At 40.3% G+C, this 26,521-nt stretch overlaps 1 protein-coding gene across 1 annotated transcript in view; it reads right to left on the bottom strand.

Moving 5' to 3' along the window:
• nt5dc1 (5'-nucleotidase domain containing 1) overlaps positions 1-26,521 on the bottom strand; it is an 84,298-nt gene that overhangs the window by 3,958 nt on the left and 53,819 nt on the right. The window contains exons 9-11 of the mRNA XM_051960711.1: positions 16,922-17,043; positions 7,803-7,976; positions 3,930-4,098 (exon numbers count right to left, since the gene is read on the bottom strand). Coding sequence (XP_051816671.1) covers positions 3,930-4,098; positions 7,803-7,976; positions 16,922-17,043 — 465 coding nt within the window. The remainder of the gene's footprint in view (positions 1-3,929; positions 4,099-7,802; positions 7,977-16,921; positions 17,044-26,521) is intronic.

Genomic DNA, 26,521 nt, shown 5'->3' with positions numbered 1-26,521 from the left:
GGGCATAACAAGACTCACTTTTAGATAGTATTTTATTTACTGCATTCATGGTGTTGCATTCACATGTATGCACGAATTGTGGAGCTGCACATCAAAATCACGGCCCGCACCTTTGAGCATAGCTGTTCTACAGGGTGACCCAAAAGTTTGGAAACAAATGAAAAGTCTATAATCCAAATAATATATGTTATTTCAATAAATCAGTCCCACAGATATATTCAGAAGAGTAACAGATTAGTGTAAAACAAACATATTTCGACATGTTCATGTTTGTTTCTTAGACAAAGTTGTGAACGTTTCCACCAACTGGTTACACTGGTATCTTCTGGAATGTATCTTCATTCATGCTTATGAAGGTTCCAGTAAATGTTGCCTCATAGTACTTTTTGATGTTTAAAACAATTAAAACTGTCAGATACTTTACCATCAAGAGTTTTGAAATCTGACACTGATGGCCTGCATTTTGAAGTTATGCTCCAGCATACCTGGACCTTATGGCTCTATTCATTTTCTGCCGAGTTATTGCACTCAGCAAATACTATGCTTTTAAGTTATTTTATTATGGTATAACAAAAATGGGTAAACTAAGAGTGAATTCACGCACCACCAACTGAAATAGACACTACAGTTCAACTTTGTTTCCAAACTTATGGGTCACCCTGTAAAAAGGTCTATAGATTTGCTTAAGAGGTGGTTGAAGGGCAAATTCTATAAACTAGCTTCATTCTAGCACACTGAACCATCAAAACAGTCCGAAGTTTAATTTATGCTCTGTTACCATCACTTAAAGGCTGGGTTGAAGTTGGTGCTTAATCTTGAACTAGCATTAGCAACCAGAATACTGGTTCTTGCCCTGGAAAGATTGAGCGTAGCGCCAACACACTGCAGATTTGGATCCAAGAATCGGTTATGTCAGATGAATGGTGTTTGGATTTATTTTTTTAAGGTACTACTAACTGAACACTGAAATTGATATTACATATGAGTGTTACAATAATTAAATAATAACCACTCAGTATGCAATGAATTCATGAGTTGTGCTTGACATTTAAAAGCTCTGATGGATACGGACCGGTCAGGCTGGAAAGTTACAGCTGCTTACAAGCACACATGCACACGTTAACAATATAGAGTTCTGGCTTTGATACACAGCACATTCCTATTTCCTTATAATGTAAGAACTAACCGTGCTGAAACTGCTAACTCAAGGTTGTTTGAGGGAGAAAACCATAATGATCCTCCCTAAGGGACACCTGCAGTTTCCCTATGAAATACCACTAATGGCTACATCACATCTCATCTAACAAAGGAGTAAGACTAGCCGGTAGAGAGCGGGAAGAGGTTTGAAAGAGGATTCTTTTTTACAGGGTGCAGCTCCTGGGGATTGGATGAATCATGTGCCAAGAGATATGGGCATATCTGTGCACCAACTAAAGGGAGAGCTAAGTCTGAACCACTGTTCATCCCCACCTTTAGCCAATCACATTTCAATATTTGAATTATATGTTTGTGTTTTATAACCAATCACATTTCACTAAACTGTACAAAATGTCCTGTTAATATCAGACTTTATAATTTTCTGGGAGGCTGTTCCAAACAGAAAAAGGTCCTTGTGCAAGATTCTTTTGAGACACTGATATTTACAAAAAGGAACACGCTCAACAATGGGGTGGGATTTTTGAGACCAATGCAACTCTGTGACCACCATTTTAAAAAAACAACAACATATAAATCCAGTTTCTTCATTCAAAGACAAGACAAAACTGAGCTTTGGTATGGATGTGAAATCAAAGCATCAGTGTGTAAAGGCCATTATTCCTGCCATTCAGCGGTCTAATATAAATGCTGTTGCAAACACTGGTGCATACAGCAGCTCCCATCAACACTGACTACCTTCTGCAGTGGCATTTATAGATGGTGGTGGTGATATAAAAACATCTAAAAATAGGGGGAAATTGCAGGAATATTGCCTCACTGGCATGCTAGCGATGGGGGCAGACAAACTGTCTTCTTGCACTGTCATCCTTGACAAAAGTTCCGAATGAAACTGAGGAACCTAAACAAAAAGCAGTGCTGGAACAGACACATACAGTGGTGCAGTGATGTGGCTTTTTGGTAGCTCTCTTGCCCTTAGAAAAGCAAACTAGTTCTCGGAGTTTCTTTTCAAACAAACCAAAACTAGCAACTTGTTTGGGTTGTTGGAAAAGTTTATTACATGTCGGATGCGTCGAGACACGTACCACCCAGCATCCCTCCATCCTCAGATAGGGTTTGTTTGTACTGACTGTTGTCAGCAGCTTTCAGAAAATGATGTTCTCATATCAACATCCCTCTAATTGGCTGTGTGGAGGATAAAAGAGGATGCTGGTATTCTCCAATGTCTTTTTTTCCCTTTGTTGCGCAGTTATTTGTAGCATTTTGTTATGTTCAACCCAATGCAACACCATCAATGTCTCCCTAAACAGTCTGAACATGCGTGTCATTATAACCACGTCTCCTCCATCTCTATGACAACCAACAATTCAGCATTCAAGACGACAACAAACGCGTTTGATTTCAGGATTTTTTTGAGAACTAGTTCTGAGAGACCATAACCAAGGCCTGACATGAGTACCAGTCAAACAATGTTGTGGGTTTTGTGCAGACACGGTGCAGTCTGGACCGAGTAAATCACACACACACATCCCAGAATAACATCAATTGTGGATTTCTTGTCAAATCCGAGACGTCAAAATAAAGATTTCCTAGCAACTGCTGTAAACACCTGCACTGTCATGAGGGAAAAGCTTGAGAAACTGATGGCAACAAATGCACACAAAGGTGAAACCAGTCCAACATGGCTCTGGGAATGTGGGGCAAGTTTAAGCTCAAATGTGTAAAAACAGCTTTAAGCTCATTATTATTTGGCATCATTTTCCCAGGATCTGCTCTGTAGCTCAGCGCTGTTTGGTCGGAGTCCATTCTAACTCTGGCTCCACATCTGTGTCCCTGTTTTGATTCTTGTGAATGTTTCTGTGTTGAAGTAGAATGATGGAGATGTTTGATGTGGGGATTTTGGGATTTTTATAACCACTGGATGTTTAGCATTAAACTGTTTTCTCTTGTTTTAACACCACGAGTTTGATTCTCATGCATGTTCTGTGAACCATATGGACGCATTTATAAGAGCAAACAGGCCCACATTTCATCTGTGCCTGGTTGATGAAAATCAAATGTGCTGCAAGTTTTTGTCTCAATCCTAATATACAAAGGACAGTAAGTGTGTCAGAGAATCACTTTCATTTACCTGGACTAAAAGATAACTGGGCCTGTATTTGTGATTTGTTTTATAGTTGTTCTAATCAAATTGAAGTTTGATCAAAGCCCTTCAGAAACTCAAAGGGCATATTTCCATTTTCTGTTTCCTGGACGACTTTTAAATTAAAACATTTGCAGAAGATGCTGACTTTCATTAACAGCAATTTGATGTTAAACAGTTTTAAGCAACTCAGAGTTTTGGAATATTTGGCAGTTTCAAAAAATTCATATTTTCTCTTGGAGTAATTGTAGTTTTGTAACTGCACTCTACCCTGCTGAAAAGCCTTCACACTCAAGCAGTGGCCTTTTAACCACTTCAAGAGTCGACATGAGATGGGCCAGCAGACAGGAACTTTTCTGTCAGGGCCACGAAACTCAGGAAAGTTCTGCCTGGAAGACAGCTGAGGTGACATCTTCTATAAAATCACACCTTTATTATGTAGCTACCTTTGATTTGGACTCACTGTGTTCTGTGAAACTTTTCTGTGTTTGTTGAAACTTTTTGCTTGATTTCGAGTTGCAGGCAATTTTGGTTACATTTCAAGTACAGTTGATGCTGATTGTTATGTTCTAGATCATCTTTTCTGGTTTCTAATCTCTGTCCGTCCATTGCTTCACCTCCTTCCACATACCTGCTATGTGCTCGACACTGGGTATAGCCATGGTGCTGTATTTGTGAATGCAGTGGCAGCACCACGTCAGTTTCTGGCTCTCCTCGTCTCCTCCTCCACTTTTATGTACGTCGACGAAGTAGGAGCCCCACTGGTTGGACGCTGAGGAGGGTGACTTCATGCCCTGCTCCTGTTGAGACAGTCGACACCCAAACTATGTAACTCTGTCTTAGGATTCATTTTCAGACGAGTGCAGACCTGACTAAAGGAGGTGGGAATAATTACGACGAGCACGGGGAATACAGGGAGACTTCAAACTGGCTGTAACCCAAGTGGCTTTAAGCATTATTTTCAGAACTGCAATGAATCATTATTTCTGAGAAATCCCCCGCTCTGTTACTCATCAATCAGGCACACAGCATCAGTGCATTTTACACACAGATAGCGATGACGAGCAGTGATCGGCCTGACAACAGGATGTGGTTTTTAAAACGAAGGCAGTGATAATCTGATGAGCCTGAAAGATAATTTAGCGTTAGTGTCATCAGGAACTGTTACACAACTCTGCGGAAAGAAAGAAATCGACGAGGTTAGATTTAATGCTGTTTTGAAGTCAAGCTTAAAATATTTCTACATAAAATATGTAGAACAAAAACCAGAACAACGATGGATTGCCAGAGGCATTTCTGAGAATAGAGAGATAATAAATGCAACATGGTGAAGACTACAGATGCAAGAGATCAAGCTTTGATCACTGTCATCTGTTCCAAGAAACAGCCTTTTTGCAAAATTGACGATTATTCTTCCGTTCACCTCCTCCCGCTCCTTTGTTTCTTTAGACCGACTGTGCCGAAGCTGCCTAAGCTGTCATACTGTGATTAGAAGAGATTTTAAAGGCGGAAACTATTCCTGACATACAGCATTGTCAAAAATTGAACACATATATGCACAGACAGCGTGCCTCAACTAGTAGACCCAACATCTGTGCTTTAGGGTGAATAAAATATCTTCACATCATGTCGGACAGTTTCTATGGATTTTCCATTTCAAACTTACAACTTACTTGCATAACTTACTTACTTTTCCAGACTCATATTCCACACTTCTCACGTAGATTTTTCCAAACCATATTTGACATCTGAGTACAACGATTTTTGTGTAAAGAAAGGTTTTTTTTAAAATCCAACACTTATTTTATTCTCCTATTATGTATGTTATTGTGTTGTACAGAATTTGCTTTAAACTACTCAGCGAGGACCCCTGGCACCTATCCTCTCATTATTTTCACTTAATATATTTAATAAATAACATTATATTATTGTACTCACATATTTCTAAAGTCTCATTTCTGAGTAAGAACCAAAAATGAAAAAATGAGTTGGAAAAGTTAATAACTGTCTGTGCAGCCTTGGCTATTCACTGTGTCAGTAGAATTAATAATACAAGCAGCCATCAAGGTTTTTCCTTATACAGAAAAGAAAACTACATCACTACATTACTGTTAAACATTCAGACAAGTTCAATATTTGGCTAGTCATGATACTATATGCAGTTTAAATATATTGCCACTTTTTCTCTCAAACAGACGTGGTTGCGGATGTCTAGATGTGGTACAGCTACTAGGCTTTAGCTGTGAGGCTGTTTTGCAGGCTGTGGAGGTGCAGAGGCAGCTCTGCGTAGGAGCCTGGGTTAAGTCACTCAGCATATTTCTTGTTTTGCATACGATGACGTCAAGCTCGCCCTCTAACTCAGTGGTAAACATTTTGGCTGTTTCAGCCGCCTGCTTCAACCGTCACGACAAACACTTTAGCCATCAGTCTTTACAGTTTGTGGTAGATTTTAACGAACATAAACACACAGGAGCAAGCATAAGCAGTGGACTCAATATATGGTTTAGTGAGAGCTCCATTTGTTAGCATAGCTGGCTAATCAGGTCAGAACCTACGGTAGAAAATGAACATTATTGTGACGTAAAGAGGCCACCCCATGACTTGCACTTCCACTAGTGTTTTCCAGTGTGGTAGCCAGTTCTGCATGATAATGTATGAGAGTGTATGCTAATGTTAGAACCTCTATCCTGATCTTTAAAGGATTCAGACAAGCTGTCACATTTGGTGAACACATTTTAATCTTAAAAACCTTACATTTAAGTTTATATTATGCTCAGATCAAGTATATTCTAGATAAGGTAAATAAGTGCAACTAGTATTAATCACAACTAAAAGCTAGTGGTCAAATGGACCACTAGTGTCATCTACAATATGTTTATAGACTTTAATTTTTCTCACATAATATTGTACACTGCTGTGACACCTCTTCTTACCCTCCATTATAGCTCCTGGTTCTTTAAGGCCTCCCTAATAAAAGCCCGGTCAGCTCTTATTGGTCAGTTGACCAGACAAAAGCAAGATAATGTCCATTTAGTACTGTAACCCTCCATCTATACAAAGATGTGACCTTAAAGAAGCACCTCTCGTAAGGAAATAACAGCTGATTGTGAGCAAGCTGCTAATTCTTTGTTTGAGGGCATGCAAGCTAGCCACTGAGCAGGTGTTATGCAAATATGTAACATGGTGACATCGACAAGTAACAGAAGAAAAGCACGGACTTTAAACAAGGTGTTTCCGGCTGGTGAGGAGCAGTATTTTCTGTGAGAGAGAATAACTGTCTGGTGTGAACTTTGGCCTTTTTAAATTCGCAGACCTTTTACATGCACAAAATGGTTCTAAAACACTAAAGAAAAAGGAAACGTCAAAAAGCATAATATGGACCCTTTAATGGGAGATAGGAGGTGACAGTGTACACACAGCATAAGGGGAAGTTGGTCCTGTTTTAAGTTACTTTAGTTTTTTTTTTTAAGCTATTTTCTTGTTCTTTACTGTGAAGCACTTAGGTCATCTTTTGGGCTGTTGTAAAGGGCTATATAAATAAACTTTGATTGATTGATTGATTGATTGATTGATTGATTGATTGATTGATTGATTAATGGAGGTAACAGCAAATGTTTGCCCAGGAACCTCCATTTGGTTAATCTAACTATTGCTGAGTTCCCAGATATCAGAAATAAAAAAGAAAGTGGGCTTTCATTCAGAGTTATCCAGCTGTTGGAAACTTTGCAAGGTTTAATTTCACTAATGTATTTAAGGTGTTTCCTGTACAGTTGGGATTTTACTGTATGTTGGAAAAATTGTTACACAGTTTTGGCAGATGCCCATTATTCAGTTAGTTGGAACAGAGAGTATCTAGAGTATATGTCATGCGTGCGATACCACAGCCTGCTGAGTTTCAGAAAAAGAGGAAGTCTCGTTCCGAGTTCTGGAGTTTTTTGCCAAAAGATGTGCTGACTCCTCTCTTTTTGACTGCTGGGATCACAACATCCTGCTGCTTCATACCCTCATCTGCCCCGCACTTGATATTACATCATTCGCAGCATTTCCTTACTGTTTCATTTCTACATGCTGGAGGAGGCGAAACACTACGACATGTTGCATAGACTGCCTTTCAGCACATTTAAATCATGACTCTGTACCGACATGCCTGATTTCACACGTTCTTCCATCATCATCACTTGATTGTCAAAGACAGACAGACATTGAAATTGAATCAGTACAAGTTTTCTCTTGACCTTCAGTTTGTATCAGCTAAGAATAATGACATTTCTCAACATCATATTCAAAGAAAAAGGATTTCTTTTTTTGACTCATTGGTGAATTGTTTATAAAGCAGTTTCATAGAAGCAGCCCTTCAGTAAAAGTACCTTCTAGGCATGCATCTGCTAACACAAAGGGTGAGTGGTGGCACCAGGCCAGAGTTGGAGGAGGGTGTTTGTGGGTAGACGTTGGGTCAGGGTGAGGAAAGACTGCTCACCGGAAACAGCTGCTTCACTGAACTCACCTCAAACTTTCCCCTTTTCTCCAGCGGCTCCACTTGGGCCTCATTGGACATTGCAGCATCGCTCTTCGGGACGCCCTCCCCCTCCATTTCCTCCACTATCATCACCGTCTCCCACTTCCCAAAGCTGGTGGCGGGGAACATGTCCGACCTCATGCTGTCTCCAAAATACACTACCTGCAGGGCAAGCAAGTGACAGAGAGGACATCTTGTTTACTTTCTGCTGCCACTGAATTCCTCCCAGAGCAACAGTCAAAGTCATTAAAGCTGGCATGTATATCTAAAGGACGCCCCCCAGGGTGAACCGAGCCAGACACGAGGAGTCTGCAAAACTCATCACAGCCTCCTTGACCATCACATCCCTTGTCTTTGTCCTCCACGTCTGGAAAGAAAAGCGAGCCAGGGCAGGCGTCGCGGAGCCGCATTCCAAACCTGAAGTGCTGGCGCTCATCGCTCAAAGCTTTAAATCCCATTTCAAGAGTAATTTCTCTCAATTCAACTTAAATGGGAGAGGAAATGGAGTGAGGAGTGGAGAATGCTTGAGATTAAAATGACAAAAAGCAGAGTGTGTTGACACATTGAACAGGAAGAAGGCTTTACGGTCAGAAGAAGCTCAAGAAAAGTGAAGCACCAGTTCACAGGAACACTACATACATAAACTATATGTAAAGCTTAGAAATAAATCTGCCAGCAAGCACCCTTAAATCAATGAGTGATTTTTCAAACACAATGACATAACTCAGGACACAGGCACCCTGCCACTTTCAGTATATTAAAAACAACAACAGACATACAAATATGTTATTTTAGAGTGTTTCCTGTCCTTAACAGATGTATTTTTGTGAAGTTCAGGAGTATTTCTCACCACAGACTGATACATGTCATGTTTCTGCTGTAATGTCTCAGACTGAAACCTACCAAAGTCAAACCTGTCAGCACAGTAATCACAAGTTCATGCACCACTCATTGTTTTGCCGTCAAACATGAATGGACAGATAATAAATCTCAAGCCTTTTTTAAGAGATTTTTTCCTGATTCTGGACAAACAACAGCTGTTCAAAATAGAAGTTTATCACTGGCCTGAGCAAAAACAGCCAACAGCTAATAGAATCCTGATATCATGGTGCTGTTGTCATGTTTTGGCATCTGAGTAAATCCAATGACATAATATGAAATGAGACACAAAGCTACTGAACATAATAGAATATCTGCATCATCTCTGCCAAGGACAGTAGATTTAAAGTTTGTCTGCAGTCCTACGAAGTGTCCACAATATAATGCCCACATGCAATCAATCAAACAATCAGGCATACAAATGAATAAAAATTAAGTTTTACTAGGCCTAACAACAACATTTATCAATAAATAATAGCATCTCCTGCTGTAACAGTGGGCATATATGATGTTGTGGTGAATGTATTCTGTCGTTTCCTGCTGCTAACTAGCTAGCTGTGCTGCTGTTTATGCATTTATCTTAGCTAATATGTACCCATTAGCTGGAATAGCTTTTCAGACACATTTAGCCGGTGCAGACTGAAATATCATCGCCCCTGCTAGCTTCCCTCTAGTAATCTGGTCATTTCTCAAAGTACCAATGAATCAATTAGTCTATTTTAAGATGGAAGTCATTCCTTTTCTCTGGCTACAGCTGACGTTTTCCAGAAGAGTGGACGATTCTAAGACTTTCTGGCTTCCCAAGTGAGAAGTTTGTCCTGGAAAACTGTTTATAGAAGCAGAGTCGAGGAAGCTGCCCAAACTTCCTTTGGGACTCCATCTGGATAACATTTTGACTGATGTCACATTCAGAGCTCCTATTGTTTGAGCAAACTTGAACACTGTCAATGTGAGATTCTGCTTTTAAGTGATTTGATTCACAAGTGCCACAAATCCTAATTCGTCATCATCACCATGTGCAGATCTGATCTCATCAAAACTCTCCAGCATAAAAGAAAACAGTGTTTGTTGCTGCTTTGCACTAAATCTATAACCCAGGTGCTGCAACCTCATAATTCTGTGACAATCAGCCAAAAAACAAACAAAACAGGCTTCTTCATGCCGGAATTTATTCATTGGAACAGTAAGACGACACTGAAACCATGAGGTCAAACTGGAGACAAAACAAAACAAATACAGCCTGTGCCAGAAAACTAAAAATCTTTTGGCCTTTTTATTTAGCAGTAAGAATGTAAGACTCTAAGATATCCTAACTTGAGCTACATATCAGAGTGAACAATGACTGTGCATTCATTCATGAATTGCTACAAAAAGTGTGCATCCTTGCTGCCTCTGAAGGTAAATCTCATCTTTGCTGCGCTGGATTACATAACACAAGAAACCTCTGATTATTTATTGAAGTTTATTTAAACCAGTTAAAAGAATATGGAAACAGGTTTTCTTACCAAATGAAAAAAAGAATGGATAACAACTTAAGCCTGCAACAGTTGAGAAAAGGCATGGATGGCTCTAAATACAAAACTAAAAGGCTAGTTGTCATGTAAATACCTAATCCATAGCAAATAAACTAAAACATGCTATGTCTTTATTGTGTCTTTCAAGACATTTCAACAATCCATGATGTTTTGCACCTCTTTTTTGTGGCACTTTTTGCTGCTTTTATTCATTTGCGACTCTTTATGCATGTTTTTCAAACTGAGAGTGACAAAACTTAACTGCTAATTAGTCAAAACAGTGAGCTCCATTATGAATTTTTAGTGAGATTTTTTGTCAGTTGGTCACTAGGAATGACTCCTATTACATACAGTGATGTGACCTCATCATTACTGCAGCTCTAAGTTGATTATTCTAGCATTATTTGATGAAAACGTAATCTTTTGCTTCCTCAAATCTGTTTCCAATCACAGCTAATCCTGAATCATTTAAACCCACCCCAGTCATGATGAATAGGGATGACACACACGTCTGTTACATAAGTGTGTGCGTGTGACATGCAGCTAAACGAAACCTCCCTGCAGGAGTCAGAAGGCCATAAAGAGGATGTGAGGCATTCCAGTAGCTGGGTCTCAGCCCTCCCCCTCATAGGGCAGCGCTGTGTCTCAAGCTGGTCCTTCCACATGTAAACAAACAGTCCGGCTAATCGGGGCCACCGCGGGCCAAGGGCCGCAGGAATCACATTTCCACCAGACTTTTCCCAGAACTGGCCACAGCTGGTCCTCGGTACCCCCAAAAAAAGTCTGCTTCTCTTGTTGCTCAGCACTGCTGCTGCCAGAGTCATGGGATCACTATGATAAATATTTACAGAGGCCAAGGATTCCAGCACAGAGGCAACATATTATAGAAGAGACTCATTGTTGATGGGTACAGCTACACTAGTCTGGACCAGACTGAGCTCTGCATGAGGGAATCTACCTTCAGGCGACGGTTAAATCAGACGGGCAGACGCTCCTCTGTACCTTAACAGAAAGATCACACTGTTCATTGGCTCTAAATGCAGCCTTTATTTGTCGTCTTTTATCCCTAGTGCTGAGCAAGACAGGATATTCTGTGTTAACATCTGCTAGGAAACGTTTTTAAGCCTGAACACTTACTGATATTATGAGTGGACAACACAACATAAATGCACTTTAGTTTTGACATTGACACAAGTTACAGAGCATCTGAAGGTTGGGATATCATAGATAAAGTACTTGACCAGCCACAAGGTTGTGGATGTGATTAAGCAAGTCTAATCCATGATGGCTTCACCTTATGGGACTTAAAGGATCTGCTGCTAATATACTGATGTCTGAAACCACAGGACACCTTCAGTTGCCTTCCAGAGTCCAGGAAGATGAAAGATCACAGCTGTTTTGTTCGCAATGTGAAAAAATGACAGCATAATTGTAGATTCTTATGACAGTTCAGTCCAGATTTATTTCTTGCTCTAACTTGACAAGGCGACCTGACAGATTACACATTAGTCCAGGTCCATCTTAACTTGTTATCTTCTACAACCTGTGTGGTGTCATGGTGACAAGGGCTGTAACCAAAGATTACTTTGACTGTTGATTAATCTGTCCACTGTTTTCTGGGAAATTCGATCAGAAATTGTCAGAAAATGGTGAAAAATGTCAATCAGGGTTTCCCAAAGCCCAAGATGAAGTCCTCAAATGTCTTGCTTTGTCCACAACAAAAAAATATCCAGCTTACTGAGGAGGAAAGTAGCCAGAAAATATTACATTTTAAGAAACTAGAATCAGAATATTTGGACTTTTTCTCCAAAACAGTTACTCAAACAAAAAGCTAATTAATTCAATAGTTGCAAACTAACAGATTAATCACTACAGCTCTAACAGTGAAAGAGGGACCAGTTTCTGGAAACAAACAATGGTGTCCAAAGTTGCACCTATGATAGTGCCTGTTCTGTGTTTAGATAACAATTTAAAGGAAGTCGTTGGCACCATGAAGACGGTATGGTTGTGTTGTCTGTCCTTTAACCTGCTTTTTGCTTCACCATGTTTCCATTTTTGGATGGAAGACCGATCTGTGCTCCTACTGGTCAATATCAACGATGCACTGTGGAAATTATTCACCTTACGACAGGCTTGTCTCTTTGCTGGGACATTTGCGAAGCGTCCATAATGCATCATCAGCCCTTCATCTTTGGGGAAAAGCTATCATAATGGTAGCATTGAACCCTGAACCCAGCATGAATGGTTTGGATGGAGATTTACAGTCAGCGGTATGTTTTAAAAGATTGGTAAAGCTCCAACTTTAGATGTCTGTTTTCCAGTATTCCAAAAAGTCACTGCCCACTTGAACTCATTGGGAACTCGTTGAGTGTCTTTATCGCTATAAAGTGCAGTGAGATGACAAATGCTGTGATTCTAATGAAAAGAACTGAATGTCACATGCAGTGCCGCATTAATATGCCATTGTAATGTCAAAATAAAATCGTCTTGACACGTCTGTCAAGATTTATTCCGCTCTGCACAACTAATCTGATAAAAACTGATGAGAAAGTGCAATATATAGAAGACAGGTGACAGATAAGAGCTTTAGTGGGATTCCTATGTGGCATAAAGTAATAACACTGCATAGTAAAGCTCAGTGTTGTGTGTAATTTCCATCATTTTTTCTACAAGAAGCAGCTTACTGCGGCTTTAAGTTGGCATACAGTGTGGGGCCTGTGGACTCCCATCTCTTATCAGCTCATCACTCAGAGGTGCAGTTAAAGCCAAAGTCAGGCCCAGGTAAACAGAGCTGCAGGCATGTCGAGGGGTCTTAATGAAGCCATTGTGCTGCACACTGTGTGAGGCCTGGAGGGAAAGGAGAGCAGGGGGGAACAAGATGGAAGGGTAATAACCACTTTATATCATCATGTTCAGTGTTAATATACAATATTCTGAAGATTTAAACATTCCGCCAGTACACTGAAATCCAAACATGTGTTCAATCCAGCTTCAGTTGGCAGGAAAAGTGACGTCTCACTGTTAGTTTGAAGATACCTCCAATACTTTTGCTAATAAAAACAGCACAAGCGTTCATAAAGGAACTCTGAATCTGCATGATCATGTCCTGCCAGCCCAGCCGTGACCCCGTCAGCGTCAGCACAGCCGAGAGTGAATTGTAATCTTCCCTGAATGCCTCTATTGAGCCCACCTGCCTTAATTCCTGTCAGGTGAAAGTGGAGAGAAGTGAAAACACAGAGTGCCTCAGGTCACCCCAGAGGAGCATTTAAAGCAGCTAGAAGTGCAGGTTGACACTGGATTCCGCGAGAGCTTTCTCCACGTGGCCGGGGAACAGAGGGGGCATTGAGCAGCGAGGTGGGAGGAGGGGGACGAGGACCAGTCGATGTGGACGATGACGAGTACTGCTGGCTGGACCTGAGGGCTGCTCTCTGCAGAGCTGGCTGCAAATAATCTGTACTGTCAGGTTTTGTAAAACAGTAGTGTTTCAGATTTTATTCCTTTGTACCGTGAGTTACAAAACTGCACAAACGTTTGTTGCAGAGTTTTTGTTACCTGCACTAAAGCTAGCAATGGTTTTTAGTTAGAGAGCTACTATAGAGAGCAAAACTGGAACTTATAGCGGGTGTTCAAAAAGTAAGAAAACCTCATTAAATCTTTTTGACAGTTGTAGTTGCTCCAATAACTAAAAAAGAGCTGTTTGTCTTCACAGCATGTTATTTGTCTCTAATACTGTCATATATTTAACTCTTAGTTAACCATAATAAATATGTTTATTTAACCTGTGGCTGAATATTAGCCAACAGGCTCCTGGGGGGTTCCTCAGGGTTCCATCCTGGGTCCTCTGTGGGAGCTAACATCAGGAAACATGGCTCATTATTTACTGTTGTGCCTATCAGACAAAACTGAGGATTTACACCAGAGGAGAACCTGAACAGACTTCCTCAAGGTTAAATGCCCAACCAGACTGACTGTTTACTGGGTTTCCACGGACACAAGTTAAAATGGTAGATTTCATTAGAACTTCTAAAACTATGTAACCATGTTATTTGGCTCTAATATTTTCATATATTTAAATAGAAATGCCTGCATCAAAACTCACCTTCAAAATGTAATATAATACCAATATTTTCTACTTTAAACAACTTTTTAATCTACATCAGTCCTGATCCTAACAATCCTAAACAATCAAAGTTTCTCCTGTACAACACAACAACAATATGTAAAACTGTGGTCTCTCTTTACAGCTCTCACAGATCCATCAAGACAATATAACACTGTTCTCTTTCAGCTCTTCATGGAAGATTTTTATGGGCATTAGTGAAACCAAGTATCTGCATTTCTACATTTTCTTGAGATGTGTAGTTTCTCTGTGCTCACAAAAACATTTCTTTAAACCTCTGATTGTTCTTTTTTTCCAATTTTCTCCTAAAAAAAAACAAATTCATCCACCATTTATTACTAACTTCTTAAATGAATGTTCAACATCACAAAAAGTTGAAATCCATGCGCACAAGCTTGATGACAGTCATTAATTGCAGGGTGAACTACTGTAATGACAGTTTCCTATTCTGTTTTAGATCAGTTTTGTTCAACAACTTTACCTCTAAGTTCTCACATGGATGTTTTTTAGCATCCAAAGACTGTGGTGACTTCATGAAACACATAACTTCAGAACTGAAATTGTGGCCAGGCCCTTCATTTAGCTCTTATCTGTTACTAATGAGGCTTTATTCCTACCCACTAAACAGATTAGTTCCCTTTTATCAATATTTGACCTTGGACCTTTGTGGTGTACAAATCCTAGATCGCTTCGTTAAAGCATAAGTTGTTTAAATTATAAGTAACATCTGAAGAGACATGATTGTTCACTTTTTGTTCAAATCAAGCCGCTTTGAAACACACTCACATTCCCCTCGTTGAGCTCTCCCAGGCTCATTACACCATTTAATAGCTTTTTTCCTTTAGAGGAGGCATTCCAATGCAGGACAGCTCCTCTCTCCACAAACAGCCACAAGCCAAGCAGCTTTCACTGTATAGTCTGATGAGAGTTTTTGTGGCTGGCTTCGGGTTAGACTGTTGAGAGCTGAGATGATTCAGCATTTTTTCAGGCCTATTGGCTCTTTTCATTTATGTTGCGACGTTCTCCCGTGCTCTGTCTTTGGCTAAACACTTTCTTTGATGTTAATTGAATCTATTTTTGCTTGTTGCTCTGTTACTATGCGTGACTGCCGTGCACGTGGAGGCCTGTATCCCTGAACGTGAGCTCAACCAGAAACTGAAAGCTATCATCTTGCGAATCCTGATTTAGTGAGTTGGTTTAATAGACTTGATATGTCTGAAAATGTGAAACAATTTCATAATTATTGTAGATCTAGCACAGGTGATGGCTAAGTAAGAGAGCAACAAGGCAAAGCTGAACAAACTAACATCACTATGCAGTATCCTAGTATACAGTGGTACTACCATTAGAGAATTTATTAACTTATTGTCACTGTAACCCAGTTATTTTGCAGGTTTATTGCAGGTTTCTATGACAGCAGCTCTGCGAGCTAAGCCTACCGATGATGAGGACTTGTTTTTTGCACCGTTCAGGACTCCAAACTTTTCAGAACTGGAGCATGACAATGATGAAACTAGCACTAAATATGATAGAGGACAAGCTATGTCTATGAATATCATCTTTGTACCTAGGCTTTCTAGTCCTTTCTGCTATAAATTAGCAAACATGGCAACATTTCCACCAAGTTAAGACAGGGGAACTCACAAACATGCACTCTTCCAGAAAAATGTGGCTTTTATCCACTGTGAAGACAGCTGGAGAAAATAAAGAAAGGTGCCACGACTTCCAAAAGTCAACGGGTGCTATAAAAGACTTCAGTTTTGTGCAAAAACAGAACCATAAAAGTGCTCATTTGTCCATCCATCGTCAACCACAAAACAGTGGAGCAGTGCGTGCTAATTTTGTTTTAGTACATCTAACTGTATGAGAAATGATATATAAAATATTACAGAACAGGTTTTGCTGAGGCATTGACTTTGAATAATCTTCTTTTTTTTTTTTCAAATTTCGCTGACATTAGTAAATGACAAAATTGTGTTTTTTTAAGAGTTAAACTGGAAAGACCTGTCTTATTGTGAAGTCTAGTGAGGACCCCAAATCGGTGGTAAAGCTGGTGACAAAACATTTTTTATCAAAGCTAGGAGAAAACATTACCAAGATGAGAATGATAAGGTTATAACCAGGCTGCAAAAACAGACCCTTGAAGATCTCTCTATTACAAGTGAGCTTAAGTGGGATGTTTTAGCGGGGATACATTGTGTCAGAATATTGCTCTCAGGTAAACAAACTTAACAATAAGTCAACCTTAGGAAAAAGTAAGTCTTGCTTTTACTAAGCTAAGTTCCCCACACCTGACAGGTAATAAAAAAAGTCTGATGTATGTATAAGAATGAGCTGCATTGTGCATGTTTTATCAGTGAGCTCCCTGCCTGCTGGCACACAGCCGCCCTGTCGACAGTCGTGCCAGCAGCCACGTTCCTCCTCTCCATCACACCACTGTGAATCTCCCTGAGCTGATTTCTCATGAAGCCCTCATCTCTTTCAGCCTCTGCCAAAAACCCTGAAGTTGGAGTCAACCTCAAAGCGAGCTCCAGATGCCCTTCAGTCAGAGGCCTGGCTGCCTGTTCCTATAATGTGTGAGGTGCCTGCCGTACCTTGGGCTCCGGTTTCCCCGTCATGGTCTTGAGCAGTTCGTGGAGGTGAGGCCAGTTGCCCTGCGAGTACCAGCCGGGTTTGTCCAGCGACGGCAGCCCTTCGCTCTCCTCCACGTCGTTCACTGCAGGAGGGAGAAACAGAATGAGACAACGCCGTCGCCACACTCTGACCCACAAACCATCTGCTGCAGGAGCCGACACGACCGCGCAGCCTGCAGCCATCCAGCAGCAAACCGCAGCCTTCACCCACAAGGAAACAGCAGCAGAGGCAGAGCTCCAATGATAGAGACGGCGACACTGTTACCAATAATACCACTAAAGCTATAAACTAACCCCCAACTTAAAGGTCAGGAGCCCTGCAGGAATAATTTATTTTTTCCTCCAAGCTTTGGTCAGAAGCTCTTCCTTTTGAGTTAAACCTAATTTCAACTAAATATGATCCAGTCTTCAACTGTGCAAGTTAAAAAGATGGGCTGCTACTGCACGACAGCTAGAGTTACTAAACTTCCCTTATATCGATGATGACGTGACCACAATTATTTTAAATGCTTGGAAACTTTGTATGTAAATAATTTAAGTTTTTAAAATACAAAACGCTTACTGCTATGCTTTTCTTGCCTAACTGTGTGGAGTTTTTTGCAGTAATGACAACTGTGAGTTAAATGATGTTATTGTCCTTATTTCCACTATAAAAATAAGACAAAATCAGCAAAACGTGGCTACTGAAAGCAAAGACGCAGTGATATGTGTTACATTTTTATCGCTGAATTAAAACTAAAGGATTAAAACTCTAAATATGAGCAATCTTAAACTGCACAAGATAAAAACGTTTAGCAGCTACTGCACGACATGTGTAGTAACCTTTCTTCCTTTTCAACAATAGTGATGTAACCACAAACTTTTTAAATTACCATTACACAAAAGGTTTACTGCTGTGCCTTTCTTAAGTTAATGTGCATAATTCATTTCAGACATGACAACTGTGACTGAAACTGTTATTGACCCTTTTTCAAAATCAATAAAAAGTAGCTTCTGAAAGCCAAAATGTGAAGATATGTTACACATTTTCTTACTTAATTACAATTAAATGATAAAGAGAGACATATACACTAAATATTTTTCTGCCTTATAATGGTGAAATCAAATGTAATATCATGCTGTCATATCATTGTTAGTCACTTGGGCGTGAAAGAAAAGACATCACTGACATATTAAAATCATAAAGAAGAGTATGTGGTTATGTATTATCAATGGTTATAAACTTGCACATCATGTAAACACAAACATACATACATGTTTTGGTCTCCACCAACTCCTGAATGGAATTTAGCTCAACTGTCAGCAATAATTGAAATAAGAACATATAAAATAAAATGAAAACAGAAGCCTGGGGATGCTAAATACACCTACTGTGGGCAAACTTAAAAAGTTAAATTGCAATGTCATTGAAACGCCAAACCGATGAGCCGACGTTGCCATCTTTACCCTCAAATTAGCTCACTGATTGGACAGAATTTGATGAGTTCGGCTATGTCTGAAAACAAATTTACAACTGATGACGTTGCAGCAAAAAAGAGGACTCTGACAGCAGTAGTTTTATAGCCTAGCCGTGCTAGACAACCCACAACAACGAATTTAATTCTCTGCCAGGGTGGGTCTAGTTACCCTCCATAAGGCTCGAGGCTGGATTCTCCTAAAACTGGCCGGACGAATCACCATGAAGTGTAGAGTCAGAAGGCGGGCGTAAGTGACGACAGAGGCGCGACGATTCTGACAGAAACAACCGGAAACAACTAGCCTAGCCATGCTAGACAACCCACGGCAACAAATTTAACTCTCTGCCAGGGTCGACAACAAAAACGACAACAGCCGTTGAGCTCCATTAGCACCGACTCTGAATAATCTTTCTGTTAACATGTCTGTAATATGCTTGAGCTTCACTCATTGACTGTATAAATAAGGCTTCACCGAACTACCGTATCCTCTGATTTCCGGTGCTCTAGGAGCCTATTCGTTGCGCTGATTGGTTGTATACCTACCCAATTGCTGCAAAGTGATTTGATAGACAACCTTTTTGCCCGCCTCCCTCCCTGTCGAGCGTGCCTAGACCCTTGTGCATTCAGAACATGGGTCTAGCAGGGCTAGGCTAGTAGTTTTATAGAGCAAATGGAAAAAAAATCAAAACAGTTCCCAAAAATCTATTATATTCTAATTTATATCTATGCACTGTAGTCTGAGTAGCAACCAGACAGAAATAAGTTACTGTGGTTACAGTGATGCTCTGAAACTCAAACTGGCTGTTTCTTGACCTAATCCATGTGGTTAGGTGGCATAAAAATACAGGAAGTTTGTTATAAATTACATATTCCAAATCCTCCAGCAATTATGTATCTTTTCAAGTTTGCTCATCCATTTAAACCATAACCAGACGCCCACAAATGACACAAGTGATGTAGTTAGCGTGAATACTAACTAAATGAAGAGCCAACTGGAGCCACTTATCTCATACAATGATAAGGAAGAGATCCTGCTGGTCTCTCATTTACCACCACAGGCCTATCAGCAGTGAAATCAGCCACTGGCTTTGACCCAGACAGCCTCCTTCAACGTCACTGTATCTCATTTTTGGCACATCCCCTCCACCATAGTTATGTATCCTGTGTAGGCAGGTCGACAATAGAGACATTAAAATAAGAGGTATCTCTTCCATCAGATGTGGGTGAGAAGAAAAACCAAAAAGTGCAGCTTGAATGCCTCTTGTGTAGACACGTCGTTAGCTAGGACAATCTTGAAAAGATATTTCTATTTCATGCAGGAAATTACAGCTAGTTTGACAAAGCTTAAATAAATAATTCCAAAACTATTCATATACAAGAACAAAGCTATGATAAAACATAAAAACTGACAAAGAATTGTTCACTTGATTCTGGGTATTCAGTCCCTGTACAAAGCTATCTCAGCAGCTGTTGATGTAATACTGTATTCCAGCAGCAGTGAGTAGAAAACCTGACTGAGTGAAAGCAGAGCAGTGGCAGTGACCAGCCGTGCCCCTATCGATGCCGTCCAACCCCAACACACACAACGTGTCAGCCAGGACACCTTCCAAAACCTCACATTTACCCTGTAAAAATGTCGGAGCCTTGCGTCCAGCCATGAAAAAAACACCCAGTCATTCTAAAATCCCAGAGTTCACGAATAATGACTAAGGATTTTCCACTGGTCGGCTGCATGTTTTATGTTTGCACAGAAGAAAAATCCATTCAGTGAAATTAATTCAGAATAAGGGCGCAGTTTAATCTGGAGATGTTGTTTATGCATCTAACAAGCAAAGAATATTCCAAACAGCATAGAATGTGCAGCAGTGCACTAATGATAGCATAGTTTATTATGCGTTATGTCTGATTCAAAATGAGTTGGCAGTTTGCTTAAAGAGCCCAAATTACACAGTAAAAAGATGAAGAACAAGACTTAGAGCCTTTAGCTACACTGAAGTGTGTACGTGTGAGGCGGCACGTAGGCACAGATCACAGATCAGATCACAGATCACAGATACTTTGACAATGTTTGCTACTGATCATTCCCAGGCTTTTGAATAAAATTATGCATCTCAGTCAAGCTTTGCTCATCCCCGATTTGAGTCATTTAATATTCAGGATCTGCTGATACTGAGTTGGGCTGCACAGTGGTGTGGTGCTAAACACTCTCACCTTGCAGCTTGAAGATCCCTGGTTCACGTCTCGGCCTTCCTGGGATCTTTCTGCTTGGAGTTTGCATGTTCTCCCTGTGCATGTGTGGGTTTTCTCTCAGTACTTCGGCTTCCTCCCACAGTCCAAAAACATGCTCAGCTTAATTGGTAACTCTGAACTGCCCGTAGGTGTGAATGTGAGTGTGATTATTTGTCTGTGTATTTAGTCCTGTCATAGACTGGCGTCCCGTCCATGGTGTCCCCTGCCTTCGCCCTCAGTCAGCTGGGATAGACTCCAGCCCTCCTGTGACCCTAATGAGGTTAAGCGGTGTACAGATAATGGATGGACAGATGATACTGAGTTCCAATCTGACACCATTTTCTAAATATTACACTCTTAAAGTATTTCACATTAGGCCAGGTACTTGGTTGCATCACCAGGTGGGGCCTCTTATTGTTGAATACTATAGTGCCCAGAGGAAGCGAGCAGTCCTATGCTCGAAAGCAGACAGCGTTGCAGGGTTTAGCTAGTAAAGGGGCACCATGACAAAGTCTTCTGTTAGGCTTAATGACGCCCGGCCAGTGCACGTGTTCAAAGAACATGTAATCAACTAAGATAGCGTTCCAATATCCCAGTGGCAAATCTCTTTGTGGGTTGTATCAATGATCCTTGGCTTACAATAGCAAGTTTAGCACAGGAGGAATGTTCACTGTATGCAATTAAATTAACTACTAATTAATATTTCTTAGATCAATGAGAGCATTTCTACTCCGCCCAGGAATGCTGTGGAGTTATGTGACGATCGGAGTACATTTGTCTGTCTGTCTATGCGCAACATTACTCAAAACCAGAATCATGGATTTGCATGAAATTTTCAGGAAACGCCAGAAATGACACAAGGACCAAGTGATTAGATTTTGGCAGCGATGTGGCTTACAGTCTGGATCCACGGATTTGGTAAAGATTTCTGTATCATTGCGAGATAGCGGCATGGCGTCACTAACTATGACAAGTGAACGCTATGTCAGCTGCCTGTGATGATCACATGATTGTGATCATACTCCAAATCCACTGCTGCAGACTTATTGGGACTTATCTGTTGGAAATGATACAACAATTGAGCAGCCTTTGTGGAGTACTGTGTTCTCTGGGCTTTTCTTGTTAAATATGTGGCACTTGCAAAATAAACAAAGGATCAGGCTTAAGTTTGTGTCATTACTGATTGGGTAAAAGTTGCCTGGAATGTGACTGGGACGTCCCTAACAAAAGCTTTAGTTTATACTTACCAGTGTTATAATTACAGCTAATGTCATTGCCACTACAAATCACCCAGAAACTAACTTTACTGCCATTACAACTGAGCTGGCTAAGGTCTTTGTTTTATAAAAGTACATACACACTAAAACAACAAGCTTGTGTTTTTTTACACACTTGGAAGCTGTTGCAACTGGAAATAAAGTTGATGTAAGTAGCAAAAGAAAAACAACCTGTAAATCAGCAAGACACGAAAAGCTCTGTAGAGCTGAGAGGAACTGCAAGTCAATTAAATTCTGATGATGGTTAATGGCTAGGGGCCACTTTTAAGCATCAGAAAGTAATTTAACCCATTGTTAACTTACTGTAAACTTTAAAACCAAATTTTCACAGTTTCAACAAATAACCCTCCCAAAAAATCAAATTAATTACCAAAAGGCAAGAGGGCCAATGACAAGTGGTGCACACTTTCTCAACATGTGCTGTTCATGAAGAGTACATGACAGATTTGGAGTGCAGGCTGCAGGATATCTGTCAAAGATCTGTTGATTCCATCCATCATCAGCAGCACACAGGCACAGAAGCTGGTTTTACTGCAGGTAAAAGCAGCTTTAACAGAAGGTACGCAGTGATGCTCTGCACTGATCAGACAGGGTGAATTATTGCAGTTAAAACAGTGGAATCTGTATTCATTTATGGCTGTCCCCGAGTCTATATGACAGTTCAACAAATCCTCAAATTCATACGACCACATCGGTTGTATGTAACGTGCACCGGCGGGACAGTTCCATTTATTAAGCAGTGAGTATGTTTATGTTGATTTAAACAGATTAGTTTCACAGTTGCCCACTATCCTGTAAATACAGGGCTGACTGTTAAAATGCATAAAGCAAGCATATGAATATTTTTCAAAGCAGAGAATCAACTTGAATTAGTGGCTGCACTTTCTGAAACATTCTGTTATTTTGTGGTGATCTACGTGACGTTCACTCCTGGTGGAGGAGATGACAGGCAGGAATGTAAATAAATGATAAATGAGGCTGGCACAGGCACGTCTGCAGGGATTCTTTACTATTTGGATTGGGATGAGCTGGGCTTATTTTACAGGGTGTGTCAAAGAACACTAAGATACGATAAAACTCAGACAGGGAAATCTGGCGTGGACTTACATAAATGAGATTACTGTAATTATAATGGAAGCTGCAAGAAGAATGTTAGAGAAAGCATCTCAAAATTATAGTTTTTCTGACTTACTATTACATAGTTTTTTTTATATAATATTCAGAATCCTTATTTTTGTTGCATTTTAAAGGTCCACCGTGGCTGTTTGACACTCTAAAGTCAGTTTATGTCCTTTGTGGTAAAATAGATGTCGCTGTCACTAATTTATTACATAAAACCTGTGTTACAAACTTACAAAGACATAGTCTTTTCCTGCCAAGAGATGCCATCCAGATAGATTGTAGAAAATGTAATCTCCAGTGTTTATTAAGGACTAAACTTTTAAAACCAAATTGCTGGATTGGGCCTTAAAGTCTTGTTTTTCTTTGTTCCTTAGTTTTACATCGATGTTGTTTTTCCATTTCAGCCCCTTTCCAAAGAGAAGTTTCCATTTTAAGAGATGACAGGTTGTATAAATGCCTCATAAAAACAGTAATGGACTATATCCACTGCTAGAATCGCATTCTAACAATGAATATAGTCCATTACGATTGTACCAAATACTACCACACAGTTGCTTTACAAAGGATTCAAACTCTTTCACTTTTGCAGGTTAATTGCATTGTAATTATAATAAAGGGATAAGGTTGGCATTTTTTGCCTATCAATTTACAATCAAAAATCCATACCAACAAAGTCAAAACATGCTTTCAGAAATTCTTGCTAGTTTCAAAACTATCCAAAACTGAAATCTCTTAATTACAAAAATATTTAAACCCTTAATTTGGTACTTCAGTGTAGAAATCCTTTAGGAAACAGTTATAGTTTCAAGTTTTCTTGGGTAAGGCTGCAGGTTTTGGACACCTGGATTTTGGCAGTTTGTTCTATTCATGTTGACGGATCTTGTCTTGATCCTTCAGATTGGATGGGAAGCATCTGTGAACTGTCACCTTCGGGGTTCTTGACAGATGTTCAGTGGTTTTAAGTCTGAGTCATAGTCTTGGGTATGTTTTCGTCAAGGACCTCTTTCTATTTCAGTCATCCTCTCCTTACTTCCAACCACTCTCTCTGTCCTTCCTGCTGAGAGGCAATGCCATGCTGCATGATGCTGCCACCACCATGCTTCAACATAGGGATAGTATTAGCAAGTGTTAATCAGTGTATGTCAGTGTTTAACTGCTCAGCCCAAAGAATCTTTTTCTTTGTGCTTTTCTTTTAATACCATTTTGCAAACTCCGAGTGTTCTACCATGTCTTTTACTCCAGCTGCATCTTCTAGACATGCTGATTGATAGAGTGCTGCTGTGATGGCCGCCATCCCTGACCAAGACACTTCTTGCTTGTTTACTCATTCTGACAGGATGGTCAGCACCAAGTGTCCTGGTCAAACTTCTTCATTTCACAGTTATTAGGCCATCGAGCTCCGGGTAAGACTCAAGACTTTAAAGGTTTACTGACAGTTTCTTGGAATTCAGGGCTTGGGTTTTGTCTTGACATGCACTGTGAATTATGGGTCCTCAGCATACACCACCTAGACACAGGTGTGTGCCTTTCTAAACTATGTCGAATCCATTCTGACTCCAGTCCAGTTCTGGACACATCAATAACCATTAACAGAAAGCATCTGGGCAAAATGTGTACAGCCACACCAAGACTTAGAATTTTACTACTTTATTACTTTTGTGGAGGAAAGTTTTTCATTTTTTGATTTATTTTTTGTGTACTTTGCAATAACGTACTCCACAACACAATAAAATGTGCAATACGTACTTCGGGAACAGACAACATTTGATATCTTCATCGCAGTGGCAGGCATCTTTAATCACACAAATGAACGTGCTTTAAATGTGGAATGCTTTCCGTGGTTGTTATCTAAGACTCAATAGACTCCCTTTTCCTTGAAGCCGGTAATTACTCTCCTGGACAAGCTGCAGACTTTAGGTTGACTCACTGCTCTATAAGACCACCGGCAGCAGGATAAAAGAAGATCCTGACTCTCACTGACGAAGCCATTATGTTTTACACAGTATAGGCCCCTGTAGGTTCAAACTGAGGTTAAATATGCTATAAATATTGTGACAGGAGAGAGTGAAAGAACAGAGGTGAGCACCTGCTCTTGTGGGAGTGTACACAAAGACACACACTCATGGTAACAGCTGTGAGGACGCTGGACTTTGAGAGATACAAGAATGAGTGGTATGTGGTCTGGAGCAGCAGCTTTTAAGATGTCACATGGCATTTTTGATAACTGCATTTACTCTATTCTAGTGATAGAGTTTAACATTGACTATGCATTCACTCATTATCTTTGCGCATTTTTAAATTGTTTTCTTGGTCTCCTTTAATGAACCGATTAGGAGTAGTGATCATGCAATGACAATACAAGTGTTCCATTCTATTATATATTAAATGAGGATGATGTACAAAAATCTCTTCTCTTCTTTCTCACTGTCTTCAAGTCTTTCAGCACTACTTCTCACTGCTAAAAGGAGAGATGATGTGACACGTTCCATGATGCAATAGTTGCTCATTCCTCTTGTCAAAAGGCCAGGGTGAGAGAGTATACAGCAACTAGCTGGAGCTGTGGCTGTGGATATGGTTACAGCCAGGACTACAGTTGCTGCTGTAGCTGAGGCTATGTTTGTGTGAACATATCTAACTGTTCTGTGGCCACTCTCCACTGCTCTTTTTTAACTTAAAAAAAGCTTTGTTACACTGCATAGAATTTGCAGCAGTGCTTCTGTCAGATGACACCAGCTGTCAGGAATATTGTAGTTCACAGTCCATCACTTACAGGGATGTTTTCTGAATAAGAAGCATTTCAAGTGCATTTTCTTTTGACTTTTTAAATGCACAGTTTTTAGTATTTTCAAATTGTGTTGTTATTTTATGAGTCTAAATGCTTCCTCCACCACCACTCCCTATAGCTTGCAGCAATCAACACTGTAATCTTTGGCAGATGTTTTTTCCTTGTTGCACTGCTGTCTTGATTTGCCATTGGTACGTGAGATCTTTGAAGCTCACAGGTTATAGAATGGGAAGTAAATGTGCTATTGCACCCTGAGTTTGACGATAAGGCAGCACTTCTCCCCAGACATGGTGGAGGGTTAAAAGGATACTTCTCCTGCCTGGGAGGAGGTGCTGCCTTCACGGCTAAAGTCAGGGAACAGAAGCATCCACGCCACAGATTACATGAAAGTCAGTAACGTGATGGGTTCAGTCTGAAAGATGTGCTCTGATATGCATCTGCGGCCGTTTTCCAGTCAGCGTGCAATAAATCTTCCTGCACATACAAGGAGATACACATTCACACTTCTGTCCTGCTTGTAGTTACTGTTCTCTTTACAATCTAATGTAAAACAACCAGAATGATGACAGGCAAAGTACGGCAATGACTACAGAGGTGATCAGAACTACAGTGTGTCTCAATCAGCCTCGGCAGCAGCCAGTGCGAGAGCTGTGCTGGTGATACAGCGAAGATGTACAGACTTGTATGAGCA

The sequence above is a fragment of the Acanthochromis polyacanthus genome, chromosome 16, assembly GCF_021347895.1.
Source record: "Acanthochromis polyacanthus isolate Apoly-LR-REF ecotype Palm Island chromosome 16, KAUST_Apoly_ChrSc, whole genome shotgun sequence".
Taxonomy (NCBI): Eukaryota; Metazoa; Chordata; class Actinopteri; family Pomacentridae; genus Acanthochromis; species Acanthochromis polyacanthus.
Note: the sequence above shows the minus strand (reverse complement) of the source record. Positions and strands in the feature narration are given on the sequence as shown.